At 50.3% G+C, this 23,440-nt stretch overlaps 1 protein-coding gene and 1 non-coding gene across 2 annotated transcripts in view; one reads left to right on the forward strand and one right to left on the reverse strand.

Annotated features, from left to right (window-relative positions):
- The first annotated feature begins 6,351 nt into the window (after positions 1 to 6,351).
- On the forward strand, positions 6,352 to 6,423 carry trnap-ugg (transfer RNA proline (anticodon UGG)). Its single transcript has one exon. It is a non-coding gene; the product is annotated as a tRNA-Pro (tRNA).
- A 791-nt stretch (positions 6,424 to 7,214) lies between these two features.
- LOC120814247 (low-density lipoprotein receptor-related protein 5) overlaps positions 7,215 to 23,440 on the reverse strand; it is a 36,647-nt gene continuing 20,421 nt past the window's right edge. The window contains exons 12-29 of the mRNA XM_078081932.1: positions 18,470 to 18,686; positions 18,232 to 18,385; positions 17,733 to 17,868; positions 17,207 to 17,451; positions 16,840 to 17,024; positions 16,443 to 16,591; positions 16,187 to 16,364; positions 15,850 to 16,046; positions 15,389 to 15,594; positions 15,102 to 15,292; positions 14,056 to 14,265; positions 12,628 to 12,753; positions 12,300 to 12,536; positions 12,083 to 12,193; positions 11,761 to 12,000; positions 11,527 to 11,669; positions 11,152 to 11,249; positions 7,215 to 9,575 (exon numbers count right to left, since the gene is read on the reverse strand). Of these exons, the coding sequence (XP_077938058.1) occupies positions 9,260 to 9,575; positions 11,152 to 11,249; positions 11,527 to 11,669; positions 11,761 to 12,000; positions 12,083 to 12,193; positions 12,300 to 12,536; positions 12,628 to 12,753; positions 14,056 to 14,265; positions 15,102 to 15,292; positions 15,389 to 15,594; positions 15,850 to 16,046; positions 16,187 to 16,364; positions 16,443 to 16,591; positions 16,840 to 17,024; positions 17,207 to 17,451; positions 17,733 to 17,868; positions 18,232 to 18,385; positions 18,470 to 18,686 (3,339 nt within the window). The 3' untranslated portion in view covers positions 7,215 to 9,259. The remainder of the gene's footprint in view (positions 9,576 to 11,151; positions 11,250 to 11,526; positions 11,670 to 11,760; positions 12,001 to 12,082; positions 12,194 to 12,299; positions 12,537 to 12,627; positions 12,754 to 14,055; positions 14,266 to 15,101; positions 15,293 to 15,388; positions 15,595 to 15,849; positions 16,047 to 16,186; positions 16,365 to 16,442; positions 16,592 to 16,839; positions 17,025 to 17,206; positions 17,452 to 17,732; positions 17,869 to 18,231; positions 18,386 to 18,469; positions 18,687 to 23,440) is intronic.

Genomic DNA, 23,440 nt, shown 5'->3' on the forward strand with positions numbered 1-23,440 from the left:
TGGTGGTTAGATCTAATAGGGACGAAGACGATGTATGACGCCGATGGACGACGCCGACGACGCCGACGATGGATGACGACGCCGATGGACGACGCCGATGGACGACGACGATGGACGACGACGATGGACGACGACGCCGATGGACGACGCCGATGGACGACGACGACGCCGATGGACGACGCCGATGGACGACCACGACGACGATGATGATGGATGACGACGCCGATGGACGACGACGATGATGATGGATGACGACGCCGATGGACGACGACGATGATGATGGATGACGACGCCGATGGACGACGCCGATGGACGACCACGACGACGATGATGATGGATGACAACGCCGATGGACGACGCCGACGATGGACGACGCCAAATAAACTTGCCTTGCCTTATATCTGATAGTAGTTATATCTGATAGAGGTTATATCTGATAGTAGTTGACTCTTTGATGACTCTTTGTGATGTCACTCATGATGTCACAGTTAGTGACATCACATTTATCACATCATGATGTCGCTAACTGTGACATCATGAGTGACATCACAAAGAGTCATCATCAGAGCATAGTAATAGAACCCAAGTTCAACCCAAGTGGTATCCCTTATAAAGGTCAATCCAGGCAGATACATCCCTACTAGGTCATATCGTAACTTATATTCCTACTATAAATTATATATTTATAGTATGGCGTATCTGATACGATATATCTACTAGGGTTTGTATCTGCTGGTGGTTAGATCTAATAGGGACGAAGACGATGTACGACGCCGATGGACGACGCCGACGACGCCGACGATGGATGACGACGCCGATGGACGACGCCGATGGACGACGACGATGGACGACGACGATGGACGACGACGATGGATGACGACGCCGATGGACGACGCCGATGGACGACGACGATGGACGACGACGATGGACGACGACGATGGATGACGACGCCGATGGACGACGCCGATGGACGACGCCGATGGACGACGACGACGCCGATGGACGACGCCGATCGACGACGACGATGATGATGGATGACGACGCCGATGGACGACGACGATGATGATGGATGACGACGCCGATGGACGACGACGATGATGATGGATGACGACGCCGATGGACGACGCCGATGGACGTCGTCCATCGGCGTCGTCCATCGGCGTCGTCATCCATCGTCGGCGTCATCTACTACCTCTGCTACCTCTAACACTTCCACTACCTCTACTACCTCTACTACTTCCACTACCTCTACTACTTCCACTAGCTCTAATACTTCCACTACCTCTGCTACCTCTACTACCTCTACTACCTCTGCTACCTCTACTACTTCCACTACCTCTACTACCTCTACTACTTCCACTACCTCTACTACTTCCACTAGCTCTACTACTTCCACTACCTCTACTACCTCTACTACTTCCACTAGCTCTACTACTTCCACTACCTCTGCTACCTCTACTACTTCCACTACTTCTACTACTTCTACTACCTCTACTACCTCTACTACTTCTACTACCTCTACTACCTCTACTACTTCCACTACCTCTACTACTTCTACTACCTCTACTACCTCTACTACTTCTACTACCTCTACTACTTCTACTACCTCTACTACCTCTACTACTTCCACTACCTCTACTACCTCTACTACTTCCACTACCTCTACTACCTCTACTACTTCTACTACCTCTACTACCTCTACTACTTCTACTACCTCTACTACCTCTACTACTTCCACTACCTCTACTACCTCTACTACTTCTACTACCTCTACTACCTCTACTACTTCTACTACCTCTACTACTTCTACTACCTCTACTACCTCTACTACTTCTACTACCTCTACTACTTCCACTACCTCTACTACCTCAACTACCTCTACTACTTCTACTACCTCTACTACCTCTACTACTTCCACTACCTCTACTACTTTCACTACCTCTACTACCTCTACTACCTCTACTACTTCCACTACCTCTACTACCTCTACTACTTCCACTACCTCTACTACCTCTGCTACCTCTACTACTTCCACTACCTCTACTACTTCCACTACCTCTACTACCTCTGCTACCTCTACTACTTCCACTACCTCTACTACCTCTACTACTTCCACTACCTCTACTACCTCTGCTACCTCTACTACTTCCACTACCTCTACTACCTCTACTACTTCCACTACCTCTACTACTTCCACTACCTCTACTACTTCCACTAGCTCTACTACTTCCACTACCTCTACTACCTCTACCACTTCCACTACCTCTACTACTTCCACTACCTCTACTACCTCTACTACTTCCACTACCTCTACTACCTCTGCTACCTCTACTACTTCCACTACCTCTACTACTTCCACTACCTCTACTACCTCTGCTACCTCTACTACTTCCACTACCTCTACTACCTCTACTACCTCTACTACCTCTGCTACCTCTACTACTTCCACTACCTCTACTACCTCTACTACTTCCACTACCTCTACTACTTCCACTAGCTCTAATACTTCCACTGCCTCTACTACCTCTACTACCTCTACTACTTCCACTAGCTCTACTACTTCCACTACCTCTGCTACCTCTACTACCTCTACTACCTCTGCTACCTCTAACACTTCCACTACCTCTACTACCTCTACTACTTCCACTACCTCTACTACTTCCACTAGCTCTACTACTTCCACTGCCTCTACTACCTCCACTACCTCTACTACTTCCACTACCTCTACTACCTCTACTACCTCTACTACCTCTGCTACCTCTACTACTTCCACTACCTCTACTACCTCTACTACCTCTACTACCTCTGCTACCTCTACTACTTCTACTACCTCTACTACCTCTACTACCTCTGCTACCTCTACTACTTCCACTACCTCTACTACCTCTACTACTTCCACTACCTCTACTACTTCCACTAGCTCTACTACTTCCACTACCTCTACTACCTCTACTACTTCCACTAGCTCTACTACTTCCACTACCTCTGCTACCTCTGCTACCTCTACTACTTCTACTACCTCTACTACCTCTACTACCTCTGCTACCTCTACTACTTCCACTACCTCTACTACCTCTACTACTTCCACTACCTCTACTACTTCCACTAGCTCTACTACTTCCACTACTTCTACTACTTCTACTACTTCTACTACCTCTACTACTTCTACTACTTCTAACAAAACCAACAATACACACAGTGTGTAGAACATCTGTATTTGAGAATAAATATAATAAATTAAACATTATTCAAATGTTTTCCAGGAGAAATGATACATTTCATCATCACTCAACGATTTCAAGTGGTCGATAAAAATAGTCCAAAACGAGAGAGCAGAGTTTATTTTACGGATTCAGAACGTGTGTCTTCATCCTGCTGCACCCGACTGAAGGAACATCTCACACGTCAGCTGAAGATGAACCAAACTGATGTTTCAGTCAGTGAATCATTAGAGGCCGACAACAGAAGACGCACAACACGAGTACAACAGCGAAGCAATTCACGACCTAATCATGGAATGACAGCTGCTCCATGGTCTGTTTGACTCTAAATGGACCCAAACTTACTAAATGAACATCATGCTGTGTTGATGAAGACTTGAAAGTACCATGAGACCACATACTAATGGGGACAATGTTTATCGGGTTAATACAGTCAGTAAAAGGTTGACCTAGGATCATTATTCCGTTGGCTTTCTATCCAGTCCACCCTACAAACAGACTGATGGCCGTCAGAGACGGAGAAGTTGCTCAGCGTGCCTCCATTCATCTCTTACTACAAAGGAGTAATCTGCTTCTAACAGAAGGTCGTGTACTCGCCCCGGTTTTCTTCCCCATTGGAACATTCCTCGCAGGAAACCTGAGCACATTGTAGGTAAATAACCTGGTCTGCTTAAGCGCTGTCCTCCAGGAGGGAAACATGAGAGCGGCCCTCTGTCCCGCCGACTTTGCCCAAGTCCTAATGATGAGTTTCACATAGTTCCCACCATATGTCCTGGTTCTGTGGGAAACATGTGATCTGCCTTCATCCTCCCTCTCTGCTTTGACCGGATAAACGTCAGCCCCTCCCTCGCCGACACCCGACAAGTTCCAGGTGAGGCACTTTTCAGGGGCATGTCCGCCAACAGCAGACTTCTGGGGAGATGTTTTAAGCAGCTTAGACTTCAAAACCATCAACAGAACAATTCATCGTTTCACAAATGTCACCCAATGAATGTATGAATGTGTGAACGCTGTTTGCTCCAAAGCACCACTGGTACAGATGTACAGGCCACACACACACACCACGGGTCCAGCTGCAATCCAACTCCAAAGCTGCCCCCATTGAAAGACCTCCAGGAGAAGAGAAGGAGATAAAACAGGTGAGAGGGGAGGCAGAGACACGAGAAAACACCCACAGGAGGCAGCTGGTGTAATTACAGAGCGGCAGCCGCAGAGAGAGCATGAAGGGGGAGGAGAAAAGAAAAAGTTGTAGAAGTTGTAGCGCCGGTCTCCACCTCTCGCCTGCCCCCCTCCTGCCCCCCCTGCCCCTCCTGCCCCTTGGCACCTGTCCACCAGCTGGACAACCTGCACTGGGAAGTTTGCCACTTCACTTGGAGAAGTTTGCTCTATGCAACAGAAGGCTTCCTTTAACAATTGGATTTGTCTTCAGCTTCATGAGCATTATGCAACACAGGGTTGTAGATTCAAATGTAGCTCCTTCAAATGCATAAACATGCGTAGAAATGTTTCTGTAGGAACAACGTATAAGTATATTAAAGTAAATCTCTAAAGAAAGTAATAATAGGAAGACTGATGTATTGCATAAATCCAACAAACAATGCAATTACACGTACCAACAACAGATATGACCAATAAAATCATTTAAATTCATTATATTTTGTACAGTCCAAAATCACAGCATTTGTACACATGGAACATCCTCTGTCCTAAATCCCTCACATCAGCAGACAAGACGCCCCAAAATGAAAGAAACCTTCTGCAGGAAGAAAAACTGAGAAACCTCAGTGAGAACGTCAGAGGAGGATCCGTCTCCTGATGGACAGACTGCAATGATGTCACGAGTACAGAATGAACAATGTAGAAGATGAACGATCCATTCAATTCCTCTCAGAAATGATTCAAATAGAGAGCAGTGACCAGGTGTGCAGCAGGACCACTGCAGGGACAGCCACCATCCACCATCAGATAGAACCACCATCAGATAGAACCACAATCAGATAGAACCACCATCAGATAGAACCACCATCACATAGAACCACCATCAGATAGAACCACCATCACATAGAACCACCATCAGATAGAACCACCATCACATAGAACCACCATCAGATACAACCACCATCACATAGAACCACCATCAGATAGAACCACCATCACATAGAACCACCATCAGATAGAAACACCATCAGATAGAAACACCATCAACTACAAATACCATCAGATAGAAACACCATCACATAGAGCCACCATCAGATGGAACCACCATCAAATAGAACCACCATCAGATAGAAACACCATCAGATGGAACCACCATCACATAGAACCACCATCAGATAGAACCACCATCGGATAGAACCACCATCAGATAGAACCACCATCTACAGAAATCTGTGACAAGAACAAAGACTTCAGGAAGGAAACAAACAAAGTCAGGGATGTGCCTTAATGTTGAGAGTAATAGTGAAGGAGCTAATAATGGTGTTAGAAGCGGTAGGTGTCAGCAGGGCCACGGCAGGAGGCCGGACCAGATACACACATGATCCATGGAAACCTGTGAGGCTAAACTCTTATACAAAGGAGCTTGGTGTGTCCTAAGAAGTCCCCCGGCAGTCTAAGCCTATAGCAGCTTATCTAAGGGCTGGTCCACGGCAACCTGAGCCAGCCCTAACTATAGGCCATATTAAAGAGGGAAGTCTTAAGCTTTATCTTAAATGACCTGACTGAAAGTGGAAGCTGGTTCCACTAAATCGTAGCTTGATAACTGAAGGCTCTGCACCCATCCTACTATCAAAGGCTGTTAGAAACTACTAGTAACCCAACGCAGCTCTCGAGTAGGTAATATGGTGGTATAAGCTCCTTAAGATACGACGGTGCCTTGTAGGTGAGGAGGAGAACCATAAATCATATTCTTGAGCAGAGAAGTACAGAGAAGCAAAATACCATTTTATGATCCCCTTTCTGAATGTTTCCTAAAACACGAGCTGCAGCTTTCTGAATCAACCTCAAGGCTTGTATAACAATTGTAATAATCTAGTCTAGAAGTAGCAAATACGTCAACTACTCTAGTACTAGTACTAGTACTGCAGCTGTATAAAGTATAATACTTCTACCGTCTGGGAATTCGCCACGCGGCTCGTTGGTCTAGGGGTATGATTCTCGCTTTGGGTGCGAGAGGTCCCGGGTTCAAATCCCGGACGAGCCCATGATTTTTTTTTAAAATATTTATCACCTATTGCATGTAAATCTATATTAATTGGTTTACTAATTGTTAATTAAAAGCAATACTATTACACTAATAACTATAATAACTATTGTCGGACTATTGTTGGTACCGTCGCTGTTTTTAATAAATCAACTTGTCACGTGGTTTACATTGCAAGTGTCTTTTGTGGCATTGAAACTGAATACAATTCTGTGTCTGAATGTGTTTCATTGTTTCTACTTTGATTAAACAAAGAGACGAGGCCTTTTTAATGAATAAAAGGGACAGCAGTGTTTCAGCGGGCTTCAGTAGCATTTGGACACCAGCAGAGGTCAGTAGCTCACTACGATGATTAACTACTGAGATAATGTCACCATGTCCAGATGAGAGATGGGGGCTGGATATTAAAATGTATACAAATATCCAGGGAGACATGGATGTACAACTTGCATAGCGTCTGCTAACAACTTTGTGATTATCATATGTTCATTGTTTGACTGCTTTAATGTGAAAACTCACATTGTTTAACAGTGGCAGCTGAAGCAGTAACATTGGCAGAGGTATTTCTACTAAACTCAAAGTAATAGAACTATTTATGACATCACACGAAGCGTATTCATATTGTTATTATTGCTCTCATTATTGTTAGTATTTATTCATGTTGACGATAAGATTACTTTGCGTCTCTATGTGGGACGTCTTCTCTTCTCTTCAGCGCTCAGAAGGTCGATCAGGAAACCTCTGCGTTCATAGACCCTTAAGCCAAAGGTGAACGCGGCCACACCACAAAATTCCTTAAAATAAAACCTTTATTATATAAAAATGCTTTTGATACAAAAAAATTGTCACAGGTGTACATTACACAAAGCATTTTTAACTGAGACAACAAATACAGGTTTTAAGGGGTTTTTACTGACAGTGGTTGGAGGTGAGGCCTAAAGCCCGTAGTATTAAAAAGTTCCCCCGGACACACGGACCCCTCTGCAGAAAGGTTCCTGTCAGAGCGTCCAGCAGGAAGCTCGCCGCGCTCCGTCGGAGGGGGGGGGGTGACTCCTCAGCTCAAACCCTCTCCTGGGAAACTACACCTTCTCTCTTCTTTTTCTCTAAGTGCATAAAAGGTCTTCTAACTTTTTGATACCAGGTCTTGTGCAGAACATATTATAAAGTAATGACATTAAGTGCTGGATGAACCACGGAGACACTGTTTGCCTCTGCATAGAGAATAATGTGGGGGGGGGGGGCAAGGAAAGGCAATGCTTTTTCCTTGGGATGGTGTTACGCTCCGTCCACGTGGCCCCGTGTGAAAGGAGAAGCCCAAAAACACCATCTCCTTCCTACTCAGTGGTGAGTTCCCTCGGCCCAAAATCTTGTTTCCTGTTTAGACGGAAGTTTTATTCTGAAAAGGCCGCGTTCTCGCGTTCTTCTTGTATGCAGTTCACGGTGTGCGCTAAGCTAACGTTAGCACTCATTCAGGGGTTTCCCTCGCAAAAATAAAGAGGGAGAAAAAATAAATACATTTAAAACGTGGTTTTTGTTCTCCGGGGAAGCAAACGTGAGCGCGGCGTCCCTCGCTTCGTTCCAACGCCCCCCTCCCCCCCCCCATGTGACCACTAGCTCCAGATGCATCAGCCAGATGTGTCCAGGTGGGTCCGAACCAGAACTGACACGAACGCACCAGAAGCACACGAAGCCCTTCGGTTTGATTCCTGCACTAAACGTCTCAGCACAAACTCTCACTTTTCTAATGAACGACAGAGAAGAAAAAAAAAGAAAAGACTCCTTCAAACCCAAATACGGCGACCGACGGACACACGACTCGATTATCTACACAAAAACAGGAACACGAATAACAAAAGTCGCTAATAAGAATAATTTGTTTTAACTGTGAAATAGCTTCATGATCAACGGTCAGTACGAGTGGCAGCGAGGCCGCCCCGTTGCATTGTGGGTCATAAGAAGAGCTGAGGAGAGCCTGTACACGATAGCAGCAAACATACTTTGGGTAAAAGGGGCGATGAGGGTGAAGAAGACTCATCGCTGACTTCATTACACGTATGCACAGTGGCTCCACACGTGTGTGCTCATTTGGTGTGTCGGCGTCACGCGGCGCTCACGTGGGAAATTAAACGCTGGTCGGATTAGTCGGATTCAAACAAACAAGACAATTCGTTCACAATTTGAAATGTGAGGGACAGTAACCCAGAAATGACAATAATCACACTGCGACCGCGGCCCCGTTCCACGCGCTCGCTCCTCCACGCCTCCACGCGGTCATCGTCTCTGTTGTCTTCTAACAGCTGTCCCGTCGTCTGTCCTCGGCGCCGAGCGGTGGATCGGCCGACGAAAGTTACAGAGTGGAATAATTCCTCCTTTCATTCATTTATATCATTTTAAACACTATGTACAGCGGTGCCCGATGAGGACGGCGCCGACCCACCGGCTGGGTGCCGATGAGTTTGAGTGGCGGCCAGGTGTGGACAGGTGGAGGTCTTTTGACCGAGAGGTGTGGGCGGGGCAAAGGGGGCTTCCCTCTTTAGGAGGAATGAACATCGTGCCCTGCGGTGGGGGGTGATGGGGGGTGATGGGGGGGGGGGGACACGTGGTGGAAGTGACCGGTGCTGCTCGGCCAGGGGGCTCCGGGGGGACTGGAATGGTGAGACGACGGACGCGGGGGCCTCGAGCCCAGCAGCTGGGCGGCGGAGTGAACCGCTCAGGGCCACAAGTCGGCACGTGAGTTCTTTCCCTGGTAAAGTGGGCGGGGCCGGACGAGGCCGTCCCCTTTGTAGCGGGCGGACGGCATCCTTCCCGGCGGGGATACGGGCGCCGTTGGGAGGGGTCACGAGGAGTCGGTGCAGGGCGAGGGGGGCGGCGGGCACAGGTGGAAGTAGGAGCGCTCTGTGGACGGGGACGGGGGGCAGCTCTCCTCGGCCGACAGGTACTGGGAGCGGGGGGTGGGGGGAGGAGGGTAGGGGTCCGAGTCCGAGTTCAGGTCCATGTAGTACTTGTTGTGTTTGCCGTGGCCCGCGGGCTTCCAGCGCCCCGCCGACGACGCCGGCCCGCCCACCGGATGGTGGGGGGTGTAGTCGCTGTCGCAGACGTCGGTGCTGCAGGGAGTGGTGGGGGGGGCGGCGCCACGGGCCGGGTGGTACGGTCTGAAGGGGGGAGACACGCTCACGTGAGAATCCATCGCTTGACTGTAAGCACAGGTCATACATGTGTGTTACCTGTGTGTGTGTTACCTGTGTGTGTGTGTTACCTGTGTGTTTGTGTTACCTGTGTGTGTGTGTTACCTGTGTGTTTGTGTTACCTGTGTGTGTGTGTTACCTGTGTGTTTGTGTTACCTGTGTGTGTGTGTTACCTGTGTGTGTTTGTGTTACCTGTGTTTGTGTTACCTGTGTTTATGTTAACTGTGTGTTTGTGTTACCTGTGTTTGTGTTAACTGTGTGTTTGTGTTACCTGTGTGTGTGTGTGTTACCCGTGTCTTTGTGTTACCTGTGTGTGTTTAACCTGTGTTTGTGTGTTACCTGTGTGTGTGTGTGTTACCCGTGTCTTTGTGTTACCTGTGTGTGTTTAACCTGTGTTTGTGTGTTACCTGTGTGTTTGTGTTACCTGTGAGTGTTTGTGTTACCTGTGTGTGTGTTACCTGTGTGTGTGTTACCTGTGTATGTGTTACCTGTGAGTGTTTGTGTTACCTGTGTGTGTGTTACCTGTGTGTGTGTTACCTGTGTATGTGTTACCTGTGTGTGTTTGTGTTACCTGTGTGTGTATTACCTGTGTGTGTGTGTTACCTGTGTGTTTGTGTTACCTGTGAGTGTGTTACCTGTGTGTTTGTGTTACCTGTGAGTGTTTGTGTTACCTGTGTGTGTGTTACCTGTGTGTGTGTTACCTGTGTATGTGTTACCTGTGTGTGTTTGTGTTACCTGTGTGTGTATTACCTGTGTGTGTGTGTTACCTGTGTGTTTGTGTTACCTGTGTGTTTGTGTTACCTGTGTTTGTGTTACTGTGTTTGTGTTACCTGTGTGTGTTTGTGTCACCTGTGTTTGTGTTACCTGTGTGTGTGTATGTGTTACCTGTGTGTGTTTGTGTTACCCGTGTGTGTGTTACCTGTGTGTGTGTATGTGTTACCTGTGTGTGTGTTACCTGTGTGTGTGTATGTGTTACCTGTGTGTGTTTGTGTTACCCGTGTGTGTTTGTGTTACCCGTGTGTGTGTTACCTGTGTGTGTGTGTATGTGTTACCTGTGTGTGTGTTACCTGTGTGTGTGTGTGTGTTACCTGTGTGTGTTACCTGTGTGTGTTACCTGTGTATGCGTTACCTGTGTGTGTGTGTTACCTGTGTGTGTTACCTGTGTATGTGTTACCTGTGTGTGTTTGTGTTACCCGTGTGTGTGTTACCTGTGTGTGTGTATGTGTTACCTGTGTGTGTGTTACCTGTGTGTGTATGTGTTACCTGTGTGTGTTTGTGTTACCCGTGTGTGTTTGTGTTACCCGTGTGTGTTTGTGTTACCCGTGTGTGTGTTACCTGTGTGTGTGTGTGTGTATGTGTTACCTGTGTGTGTGTTACCTGTGTGTGTGTATGTGTTACCTGTGTGTGTTTGTGTTACCCGTGTGTGTTTGTGTTACCCGGGTGTGTTTGTGTTACCCGTGTGTGTGTTACCTGTGTGTGTGTGTATGTGTTACCTGTGTGTATGTGTTACCTGTGTGTGTGTGTGTGTGTGTGTGTGTGTTACCTGTATGATCTGGTGGTGGACGGGCTGTTGGAGGAGTAGAAGATCTCTGCGTTGTAGAGTGAGCGGTCGGTAGCCGGAGACGGAGGCGGGTTCAGGATCTACACACACACACACACACACACACACACACACACACACATTGACTTGTGTCATCTGACTGTGTGTGTGAGTGTGTGTACATTTTTAACCAACATAGTTATGTATTTATTTGTTTTTCCTTTTTTTAAAGCCTGTTTGAGGGTTAAGACTCGGTGACATACATAGGACGGGGGGGGTGTCAGGTGGGGGTCACAATTAAGGTAAGTGGTTAGAGACAAGAGACAAGGCAGTGTGTGTGTGTGTGTGTGTGTGTGTGTGTGTGTGTGTGTGTGTTACCTGGGGGTAGAAGGCTCCCTTGGTAGACGAGGAGCTGCTGGACGAGGCGCCGGTCACATGGTTCCTGTCATACAGAGGAGCTCCACTGCTGCTGCTGCCCATCAGGCTGACCGAGCTCATGATGGACTTCCCACAGGAGATACCTGCAACGTGCACTGTGCTGTTACCGTACGCCGGGACAGATGTGTTACCTCCACGTCTTCTCATCTCATGCCTCCACCCGTGTGACCGTACCTTGGAAGGCGGCGTGCTGCGAGCTGCTGGGGGCGATGAAGTTGAGGGGCACGTGGGGCGTCCCGCTGATGTACTCGTGGGGAAACGTTCCACCGGGGCCCTTGTAGCGCCGACACACCATGCGCTGGCAGACAAAGTAAGCGCCTCCGATCACAAACACCAGCAGTATGATGGCGATGACGGGGCCGATGGTGTTGGTGCCGGCGCTGGGGACGCCGCCCGAGGGAGGAGACACGTACTCTAAGAGGGCGGGAGCAACGGAGGCGGGAGTCAGGGGACGGGCACTGCACCACTTGCTTACGGGACATCGTAGTGATTTTACCACAGGCGAGCTCGTCCGATCCGTCGGGACAGTCGGAGTAGTTGTCGCACTGCTGTTTCTTGGTGATGCACTGGTTGTCGCCACAGCGGAACTGGTTTGGGGGGCAGATCGCTGGAGGACACAAAGACACAAGACGCTCATTTCTCACCACAAATGACAAGGTCCCGTACGGCGACGTGTTAGGAGACGGTACTGCAGCATCTTTAAGTGAACCCACTTTCGCAGTCCTGCTCATCAGAGTGATCGGCGCAGTCCGGTTCGCCGTTGCAGCGCCGCTGGGCATCGATGCAGCCGCCTTTGTCACACTGGAACTGGTAGGCGGAGCAGACGGGGCAGTTCTCCTCGTCGCTGCTGTCGGCGCACTCGGGGATGCCGTCGCAGCGCCAGGCCATCGGGATGCAGTCGATCTCCCCCGTGGAGCAGGTGAACTGCTCCGTGGAGCAGGTGGGAGGCTCTGATGGGGGGGAGGGCGGAGGAGGTGCGCGTTCAGCGTGGCGGGGTAACCTGTAGCGACGGTATCTTGTTGCCGTGGTTTCGTTGCTCACCTCCGCAGTGCAGCAGGTCTTGCAGTAACACCAGGTGCATGGGACAAGAGCAGCGAGGGGTCCCGTCTCCTTTGGCGATGCAGATGTGGGAGCAGCCGCCGTTGTCACGGGAACACGGGTTGGATGCTGGAGAGAGGACACAAATCATTACACCACCCAACGAAGCCTGTCTTCAACCATTACACCACCCAACGAAGCCTGACTTCAACCATCACACCACCCAACAAAGTCTGACTTCGATCATCACACCACCCAACGCAGCCTGACTTTGATCATCACACCACCCAACGAAGCCTGACTTCAAACATTACACCACCCAACGAAGCCTGACTTCAAACATTACACCACCCAACGAAGCCTGACTTCGATCATCACACCACCCAACGCAGCCTGACTTTGATCATCACACCACCCAACGAAGCCTGCCTTCAATCATCACACCACCCAACGAAGCCTGATTTCAACCATCACACCAGTCTGACTTCAACCATTACACCACCCAACAAAGTCTGACTTCAACCATCACACCACCCAACAAAGTCTGACTTCAATCATCACAGCAGCCTGACTTCAACCATTACACCACCCAACGACGCATGTTATCAACCATTACACCACCCAACAACGTCTGACTTCAACCATTACACCACCCAACGAAGCCTGTCTTCAATCGTCACACCACCTAACGAAGCCTGACTTCAACCATCACACCACCCAACGAAGCCTGACTTCAACCATCACACCACCCGACGAAGCCTGGCTTAAACCATCACACCACCCGACGAAGCATGTCTTCAACCATTACACCACCCAACAAAGACTGACTTCAACCATTACACCACCCAACGGAGCCTGACTTCAACCATTACACCACCCAACCAAGCCTGTCTTCAACCATCACACCAGTCTGACTTCAACCATTACACCACCCAACGAAGGCTGTCTTCAACCATTACACCACCCAACAAAGTCTGACTTCAACCATCACACCACCCAACAAAGTCTGACTTCAATCATCACAGCAGCCTGACTTCAACCATTACACCACCCAACAATGCATGTCATCAACCATTACACCACCCAACAAAGTCTGACTTCAACCATTACACCACCCAACGAAGCCTGACTTCAACCATCACACCACCCAACGACGCATGTCATCAACCATTACACCACCCAACAAAGTCTGACTTCAACCATTACACCACCCAACGAAGCCTGCCTTCAATCGTTACACCACCCAACGAAGCCTGACTTCAACCATCACACCACCCAATGAAGCCTGACTTCAACCATTACACCACCCGACGAAGCCTGGCTTAAACCATCACACCACCCGACAAAGCCTGACTTAAACCATCACACCACCCGACGAAGCCTGCTTGAAGCAGCCTGTTGTAATGGTGATGTGGTGCAGTGGCTCCATACCAAACTCCTGTGGGTCCATCTCCTCCACGGCGTGGATGGAGGTCAGGTAGGAGATCCGTCCCTGTATGCGCGTGCGTCCGTCTCCGCTCAGCTTGTCCACCCTCTCGATCATCTGCTGTTGCCGGTCGATCCAGTACAGGTGATCTCCCAGCACCGTCAGCCCCGTCGGCTGCAGGATGTTGGAGTCCTGCAGGACGATGCGATTGGCTCCTGGAGGAACGACGTCACAAGATCAGGCGAATGAACGGCTTCAGTCTGAATGTGTGTCACTTTTTTTCAGATGACGTTTCTTTGGATTAGCTTTTGCAAATTAACATTCTGAACGATAGTGGAGACGAAGGCCTCACGCAACAACCACTCGCGGATTCTGTTACGTGGCATGTGATCAAGTGTCTCCAACGCGATGTGGACTTCTTCCTTTTTGCTCTTCTCAGAGAAAAAGCTTTGACGTTTAAGGCGTCAGGCCCAACTTGTCTGTGACATCTTTCCCTCACAGACTCTTATGGCTGATTGAGCCAAAGTAAACAAACACAGGAGGTTCTGTTTGTGTGCACGGCCGCTGTAAGCAAAGAGCTGACAGACATGCGCCGCGGTAAAGGTGCTCCAGTAGATGTATATAAAAGCATCTGGCAGTCTGCATAATTCCCTGCACATGACTTTGCAAAGAGTTGCGTGCCCTGACTGTGTGCAACGGGTGATTGATTGATGCTGTGGCCACATTAAACTGCCCCCCCCCACTGTGGGAACCACTGGTTCAAACATCGACATGCTCACTGAACAGGGCCTCCATACGTCGTCACTGCTTTGTGTCCCGTTAAACATCGCAGCCATTTGTCGTCTCTTGCCATGTGTGTATTTATTCTATAGTTCTGTTATGTCTGCTACTTCTTCATTCCTCAAACGCCAGCATGTTTTTTTTTTCTAACTTCTCGCTCGTTTCCTTTTTCCACCGTGAGAGACGGACGAGACCAGAGACGCGCTCCGGGTCCGGGGGGTTCATGGCGCGTTAAAGCTCACGTCTCCTCCCCTCGGGCCGGTCGACTCACCCGTCAGGTCGCTGCTCTCGATGCGCTTGAGGTCGGCGTCGACCCAGAACAGTTTCCCCAGTTTGTTGTCCAGAGCCAGGGCGACGGGTCTGATCAGACCGGTGGTGAACAGGGACTCCCTCTCCGTCCCGTCCAGACTGGCTCCCTCGATCTTCGCCGAGCGCTCCTGCACCGTGGTGAAGTACATGTACCTGTGCGGGGGGGGGGGGGGACAAAGACACTTTCGTACGGGACGTCGCTGACCGCGTGCCGAGGGCCCTTTGCGCAGGTAATGAAAGTGAGCGCACCCTTTCTCAGCGTTGACCACGATGGCCCGCGGCTTGTCGGCGTCGTCCCTCAGGACCACGCCCACCATGACGCCGTCCATCCGCTGCACGTTGATGCTGTTGGTTGTCTCGCAGGTCCAGTAGATGTGGCGGCTGTAGGGGTCGAGGCTCAGGTCGTGGAGCTGGTTGTCCACCGGCTGAACGCTGCTGCTCACGATCATGGACGACTGGGAGGGGGGGGGGGGGGGGGGAAACGCAAGGTCAAAGGTCGCCGCTCTAACGTCTCAGATTCAGACAGGAAGAAAGGTGGAATTCACATGATCTACATTTGTTTTCGTGCCTCGTGGTCGGTGGCTGAGGTCGACGACAAGCGGAGGTTTTCACCGCAAACGTTCCCAAAGTTACCAAACGCCGTCGCGGGTTCGTTGGGGGGAGAAATCAGCACTACAAACGCCGCGGCGTCCCCGTGTGTGTTTCCCTACCATGGCTCCGTTGTCTTTGGCCCTGCGGATGTTCTGCCGGCCGTCCAGCCAGTAGACCAGCCGGTCCAGCGGGTCGTAGCTGACGGCCCGGACGTTCCGGAGGACGTGGATGGGCAGGATGATGTCGGGGCTCTGCTCGCCCAGCACCATGCGGCTGATGCTGGCCTTCTGGCTGAAGAGCAGGAAGCTGGAGGGAGCTGCGGGGGGGGGGGGAGGGGAGGGGGAGGAGGGAGGGAGAGAGCGCCGCTGTTCACGCAGGGAGGCTCAAAAGTTTGCACAAAACGCCTGTTGCGAAACATACGAGACGGGGGAGGTTCCGTGAAGCGGCGGTACTTACAGCTGCAGTTCCGCCCGTCGGGGTTCAGCGTGTAGTGGGAGGCGCAGCGGCACTGCGCCCCGGCCGGCGTGGCCAGGCACAGGTGGGCGCAGTTGCCGTTGTTGTGGGAGCACTCGTTGGTCCCCTCCTGGCGGGAGGAGTGGAACACCAGGATGTCCAGCATCAGCTCCAGCTGGCCCTGAGGACACAGTCGAGTCACGGTGCCGTCCAGGAGACCCCCCCGCCGCCACCCCCCCCCCCGGACACACTCCGTTACCTGCAGCACCACCGTGCGGTTGAGTCCGCTGCGTTTGTCCGCGCGCTCGATGCTGCGCAGGTTGAAGTCGGTCCAGTAGATGAAGTCCCGGTACTGAGTCAGGCCGAAGGGGTGAGGGAGGTCGTCCACTATGATCTCTCTCTGGAGGCCTGCGGCAGACACGACAACGCGGTCACCCCTCCGGGACGCCATTAGGCGGCGTGCGCCGGCCTGACGGAGGCACTAGAGGGAAGCTCAGCGCGTCGCCTCAATCAGCAGCCCTTTATTCTGCTAAAAAAGCGTCCGTAAGCCACGCCCACTTCCCGCGGCCAGGTCAAGCCCATGTCACCGCACCAAAACGGGTGAGAAACGGCTGAGCGTCGGTTCGCGCGGCCCGCTGTGTGTCCCCCCCCCCCACCTTGCATGTTGGTGCTTTCGATCATGCACGTGTCCAGGTCCGTCCAGTACAGCCGATGGTCCAGGTAGTCGATGGTCAGCCCGTTGGCCCGGCCCACCTTGTCCACCAGCGTGGTGACGGTGCTGCCGTCCATGTAGGCTCTGGCTATCCGAGGCCGACCCCCCCACTCTGTCCAGTACATGTAGCTGCCGAGACAAAATGGAACAAAGAGGCGTGAAAAGGGGGGGGGGGGGGCGGCGGCTCCCGCCGTCACACCCGGCCGGATCCCCGTGCGGAGCGCCGGGGTGTTTTTTTTTCAACATCTGTGAACGGAGACAACTTGTCTCCGCACAACGTGGCCGGTAAAAGTGGCAGTTCTCCGTCTTACCCGTTGGCCGGGTCCAGCGCCAGCGAGCGCGGGTTGTCCAGCGAGCGCGGGTTGTCCAGGTCCTTGCAGACCAGGACCTGCCGGTACTGGCCGTCCAGCCGGGCCACCTCGATGCGGTTGGTGCCCGTGTCGGCCCAGTAGATGTTGCGTCCCATCCAGTCCACCGCCATGCCTTCTGGGTAGTCCAGCCCGAACTCTATGACGTGTTCTACCGAGCTGCCGTTCATGTACGCCCTGCTGATTGTCTGAGGGGAGGAGGGGGGAGGGGTCAGGGGTCAGGGGTCAGTAGAAGAAAATGAAGCATCCGAGAGTGCTTAATGTCCATGACGTAGATATAAGCGCCTCCCGCTACGCTAACGAAGACACAACAATACGGATATTCAGGTGATTATTCAGTGTTGAAAGCGCATCGGGTCTTTAACACTTTAATCACAAAAGCACCACTTTAAATCTTGAACAAACTTAAGAAGTCTGAAGACTTCTTCTGAATAGCCCCGTTGTGTTTAACCTAAATTCCTCCACCCACTTTGGCCTGTATGTCCGTCCAGTAAATCCTCCTTTCAGAGACGTCAAAGTCCAGAGCGGAGGCCTCTTTGACTCCGTTCAGAGGGATGGGGACGTCGTTGCTGTTGGTCCCCAGAGAGATACTCCTGATGTTGTCCCTGAGGCAGAGACAAAGCGTCGGACACGTTAAATGCCAGTTAGGACCGTCCATCCGTGCGCTGCCGACGCGGATTTATGGCCGCTCGGGGGGTCGCGAAAAGGTTGAAACGGGCGCGATGAAGAGTCATGGGACACAAAAGAATAAATAAAATAAATCGACGTCCTTCGCACTGTTGACTCGTTTCGCTGAGTTATCTGTGATAGGACAACGGAGCGTCAGTCCGTCTGCGTCTACACAAGAGTTCATGTGCATTGCTGAGTATATATATACAATACATATCATGCATATGTGTACATATATGTATATTGTTGAGTATCCTGGGGGCTGCTGACATAAACAGTAGCGGCGGCGTCTCTCCCACCTGTTGGTGAAGAGCAGGAAGGCCTCGGGCACCACGCAGGTCTGCAGGTCTGACAGGAGCTCCATCCCCATGGGGCAGGCGCAGCTCACCGCCTGCCGACACCAGAAGCACAGGTGGCTGCACCCGCCGTTGTCTCCAGCGCAGCCGTTGGTCCCTGCGAGCGGGTCGGCGTCCGTTTCAGAAACACGGTGCGTTTGTTTGTTTTGGTGGGGGGGGTGGTGGTGGTGCGGCTCCTTACCGTGCGTCTCGGTCACTCTGGTGGCCTTCAGCCCCATCAGATCCGGCAGCTGGTCGATGATGATCTCCCGCACGGCCGTGGCCTTGTGGACCCTCTCGATGCTCCGCCTCTGCCAGTCCGTCCAGTAGATGTGGTCCCCCAGCAGGGTGAAGCCGAAGATGTGGGGCAGCTTGTCCTCCAGCAGAGTCTGCCTGTTGCCGCCGTCCACGTCGATCACCTGAGGCGGCGGGGGGGAGGGGGGGGGGCACGTTTAGAGCTGGAGTGCTTGTGCAGCACATCAAAGTCGTTAGACAATATCGCAGTTCAATTGTGCGACTGCAGGAGAAAGAGACAAAGGTGGAAAAGTGAAACGCTTCCACTTGTCTGTCGTTGGGTTGTCTTCTGCAGCTGATGTTTCCCTTCAGAGGAGCACTTATGACTTATGAAGAGGAGAGACGGAGGAGACAGGATGTAGGGAGGAAAGGACATCCACGGAGCAGGACAAAATAACGGAAACGCCAGCGGAAAGGTGATTTTTTTTTTTTTGCAGAAACCCCTTTGAGATGAACGCAGTCATTTGTCTGCATCAGAGCTTCCGTGTGGATGAGCACGACGCCGCCACACGAGGAAAACAACTTTAAGACGTTAAAAGAAACAGCAAAAATCTGCCAAACAGAAAGCAAATCAAAGTCGTCACGTGGATTTTTGCTTGGTTGGTCCCAGGAAAATGCTGGCGCGGCGAGGAGAACTCCTCAAGTGACAATGAGGGGCTTCTAACTGCTTAGGAAAATGTCGTACTGATATGATCCGTAGACGAGACCCCCAGAGAGAAGGTCACCCGTCGCTAGACATTCAAACGCGACAGGCTTGGATTCTCCTGGAACCGGGGCTGGTTCACCAGAACCTCCATCGGGTCAGACTCCAGGAGACGCCGGGTCCACGTCTCCTCCTCCGACCACGAGCAGAGGTCCTCCCGTCTGAGGACGGAGGTTCCGCTGGGAGGATCAGGACCAGGCAGGACTGCTGCTGTCAAACAACAGGTGTCCTAAAGGGACTCGTGAACGTCTCTGTGTCCCCACGGAGCGCCAGGTCCAACATAGAGGGGAGGTTCCTCGTTAGAACCTTAAAAGCAGCCTTAAAAGTAAGTTCCAGGATCTTCAGCAACTGGTTTCCATTGTTCTTCTGTGTCGGCTCGGAGCGGCCACGATGCTAAATAAATATCCACGACAGGATCAGCTGATCGCAGCAGTTGCAGGTTTGCTGCTTCAGAATTCACGCAGCAACGTTTTCTTCAAATCAAATTCAAAAACACTTTCTTTTTTGTTTCATCCAATTTTCTCCAATATTTCAGAAACACACAAAGGAAAAAGGGGGTGAATGGAAACTACGGCCGCGAGCAGATGGGAGACAACATTTTGTCCACCAGAAATGTTGATGCTGATTACACGCACACGCACACGCACACACATGCAAAACCCACAATTCCTCACCGCCCGACTCTGTTCTGTGTATGTTTATTTGTGTGTGTGTGTGTGTGTGTGCATATCAGTCACAAGGCATCTATTACTAGGCCCTTGAAAACTGATACAGCCAGCAAACCCCCCGCTGTGTGTGTGTGTGTGTGTGTGTGTGTGTGTGTGCGTCTGTGTGTGTGTCTGCGGGCCGAAAGTGAGAGCTGCAATTGACAAGGCTGCAATTAGACCCGGTGTCCAGCCCTCCTCCCCGCCGCCGCGCTATTACTGGACCGCCGTCGACTGAAATAGACGCGCGCCTTTATTTTAGACGCGCTACGGTCATCTGCCGCCAGCGTGTGCGCGTGTGTGTGTGTGTGTGTCTCTGCCACGCGCTGCCTGAAATTCTTCAGCGTGCCATGCCAGAGATTTCACAAAAACACGGGGGGGGGGGTGAAGGAATTCTGCCGGACGGCTTGCGAGACGCTTAAACGTTTAGACGTTGAAAGGCGAACCGGCTCCTCTCTTCCAGTGTCAGGGAACGACAGCGTGGCCACAGCCGCCCTGGTGTTTGTGTTTGTTGCTGTGGTCGTCCCCGTGCAGAAGAGCTCTGTGCCCCCCGTGACGTCTAGTAGCGGCCGGGGGGCTTCAGAGGACTCGTCGCTGTATGCAGACGATGTGGTCCTGTGTGCCAACTAGGGGTGGGGGAGAAAAATCTTTTTTTTTTTATTTATCTCGATTCTCTCTAGATTCGGTCTCGATTCAAAAAAGTTAATAATCGGAATTTAAATTTTTTTTTAAAAAGTCCGAGATAGCGAGATATTTGCTCGCTCGCGGAGCGTGAACTTCCTCGCTCGCGAGGTTAGTCTCTGCTCGCGCTCGAAGGAGTTCGCTGTTGTTCTTTCTGACAGTAAGGGGGCGGAGCCAGTCACCATGGTCTCTACACCTGATTGGTTAGAAACCCCGTCTTTGGATTGGCTGGAGTGATGCGTCCACACAACTATAGAAGCGAAATTATGAGATCAAACGTTGTCAAAAAACAAACGCCCCCCTTCGGTAACCGTAGTGGACCGTAGATGACAACCAGCTACAAGCATCATTTACCATCATTACCGGCACATTAAGAGCAATGCGTCCAGCTCGCAGACCGGCCCGTCAGTCTGAATCTGAATATCTAATAACGTTACCGAACTACGGAGGAGCCTGCGCAGATCTAAGTTGGCAAGATATTCACAGATTTTGACTTTTTTCCGGTATTTTACAAATACGGACGGTCTGAGACTAAGAGCAGCTTTTTCTTCCATTAAAAGAAAAATGAATCTGTTTAATATTTTTTTTACATGGGCTACTTCTTGTGTTGAAATGCAAGCTGCGTTGGTTCTTTCATTGTTGATAGAAAATCATATTTATATCATATCATATATATCATATCATATATATTATTTGTGACAAATAATTTTTTCTCTTATAAAAAATTAGAGAAGGTAATTCATCTGTTGATTTTCTTTAATTATCAAATGAAGTAGGAAGTGATTCGCAACCTCTGAGTAGCAAACTCAGATTTGAGAAAATTTATAAAATCGAGATGCATCGATAATCGCTTTATCAGTTTAGAATCGATAATCGGTTTAGAATCGAATCGTTGACCTCTGAATCGGAATCGAATGGAATCGTGAGGTGCCAAGAGATCAATACTTGAGTCCAGGTATTGGAATCTTCGGTAACGCTACATAAACAACGTTCTTTGTCGAGACACACACACAAACACACACGCACACACACACGAGGCGTGTGCTTCAAAGGAGGCCCAGCGCAGCTCAGAGACGTGTTCGCCAGCCATCAGATGGCTTCATCAGCAGGTATGAACTCTGCTCTCTGGCTGTGAAACGGGCAGAATGGCGTTCGCAGCTATTCGTCGACTGAATGCCCATTTAAATATCCATTGAGGGGATGGGGGCCGGCGGACACGGGAGAGAAAATCAAAATAAACCATTCACTGGCGATGGGCCTCTGATCCGAGGGAGGTTCCTGACCCCTCCACAAAAAACCCATTCATTTATCACTGACGCAATTAGACATGGCCGTCCCGGTGAAAAGACGCCAGAGACGCCCTTTCTCTGCCTTCGCTCGCCTCTTTCTCTGCGCTGGCAGTTTTTCAGGAAGAATTATGCACTGGGAGTGTGATTTTTTTATTTCTTTCGGGGTCGTTCTCCCCCCACAGTCTTTTGCCCATTTTGGGTGTGAGAAGGTCTCATTTCTTGTTGGACACGGGGCCAAAAAGAAGACAAAAACGGGACAAGGAAAATTAGAAGAGAAAAGTAACAAAGGCCACATCGGACACGCAGGGAGAAGTCAGGGCCGTCGCGGGACAGTTCACATACGCTGTCCTCTGATGGACATGATGAAACACGGGGGATGAATGGAGTCCCGCAGGACGCCGGACAGGGTTTCATCACAGGAAACCCCTGGAGGCCTCGCAGAGGACTCGACATCTCGGACTGCTCACTGTGCATCCGTATGCTAAGCTCAGCTCGTTCTCCAGTATCTCCATTATCTCCAGTACCTCCATTATCTCCATTATCTCCAGTATCTCCATTATGTCCAGTATCTCCATTATATCCAGTACCTCCAGTATGTCCAGTATCTCCAGTACGTCCATTATCTACAGTATCTTCATTATCTCCAGCATCTCCATTATGTCCAGTATCTCCAGTATCTCCATTATGTCCAGTATCTCCATTATCTCCAGTATCTCCATTATCTCCAGTACGTCCATTATCTCCAGTACGTCCATTATCTACAGTATCTTCATTATCTCCAGTATCTCCATTATGTCCAGTATCTTCATTATCTCCAGTATCTCCATTATCTCCAGTACCTCCATTATCTCCAGTATCTCCATTATCTCCAGCATCTCCATTATGTCCAGTATCTCCATTATCTCCAGTATCTCCATTATGTCCAGTATCTCCAGTACGTCCATTATCTACAGTATCTTCATTATCTCCATTACCTACAGTATCTCCATTATCTCCAGTACCTCCATTATCTCCAGTACCTCCATTATCTCCATTATGTCCAGTATCTCCATTATCTCCAGTATCTCCATTATCTCCATTATCTCCAGTACCTCCATTATCTCCAGTACCTCCATTATCTCCAGTATCTCCATTATCTACAGGATCTCCATTATCTACAGGATCTCCAGGATCTCCAGTACCTCCATCCTCAGCTGACTTCAGCAGTGATAAAGCACAACAAGCAGCTTCTGAGAGGCTCACTGGTGCAGGATTGCATTTCTTTATCCTCAACTACGCTTTGGATTTGTTGAGTCATTACAATGTGGTAAAATAGGGAAAGAAAATAAAATCACCTTTTCATTGAATTGAAAGAGAAAAAGAATTCAAACTTTTGACTGGTTCCTAAATATTTCATTGTGTCTGATATATTCAAAGTGTAATCTAACCTATTCTTCACGTGTGCCGTGTTAGTGTGGATATCTAATGTGTGAACGACCTAATGACAAACCAGCCAACCATCT

This window comes from Gasterosteus aculeatus, chromosome X (assembly GCF_964276395.1).
Source record: "Gasterosteus aculeatus chromosome X, fGasAcu3.hap1.1, whole genome shotgun sequence".
NCBI classification, from domain to species: domain Eukaryota; kingdom Metazoa; phylum Chordata; class Actinopteri; order Perciformes; family Gasterosteidae; genus Gasterosteus; species Gasterosteus aculeatus.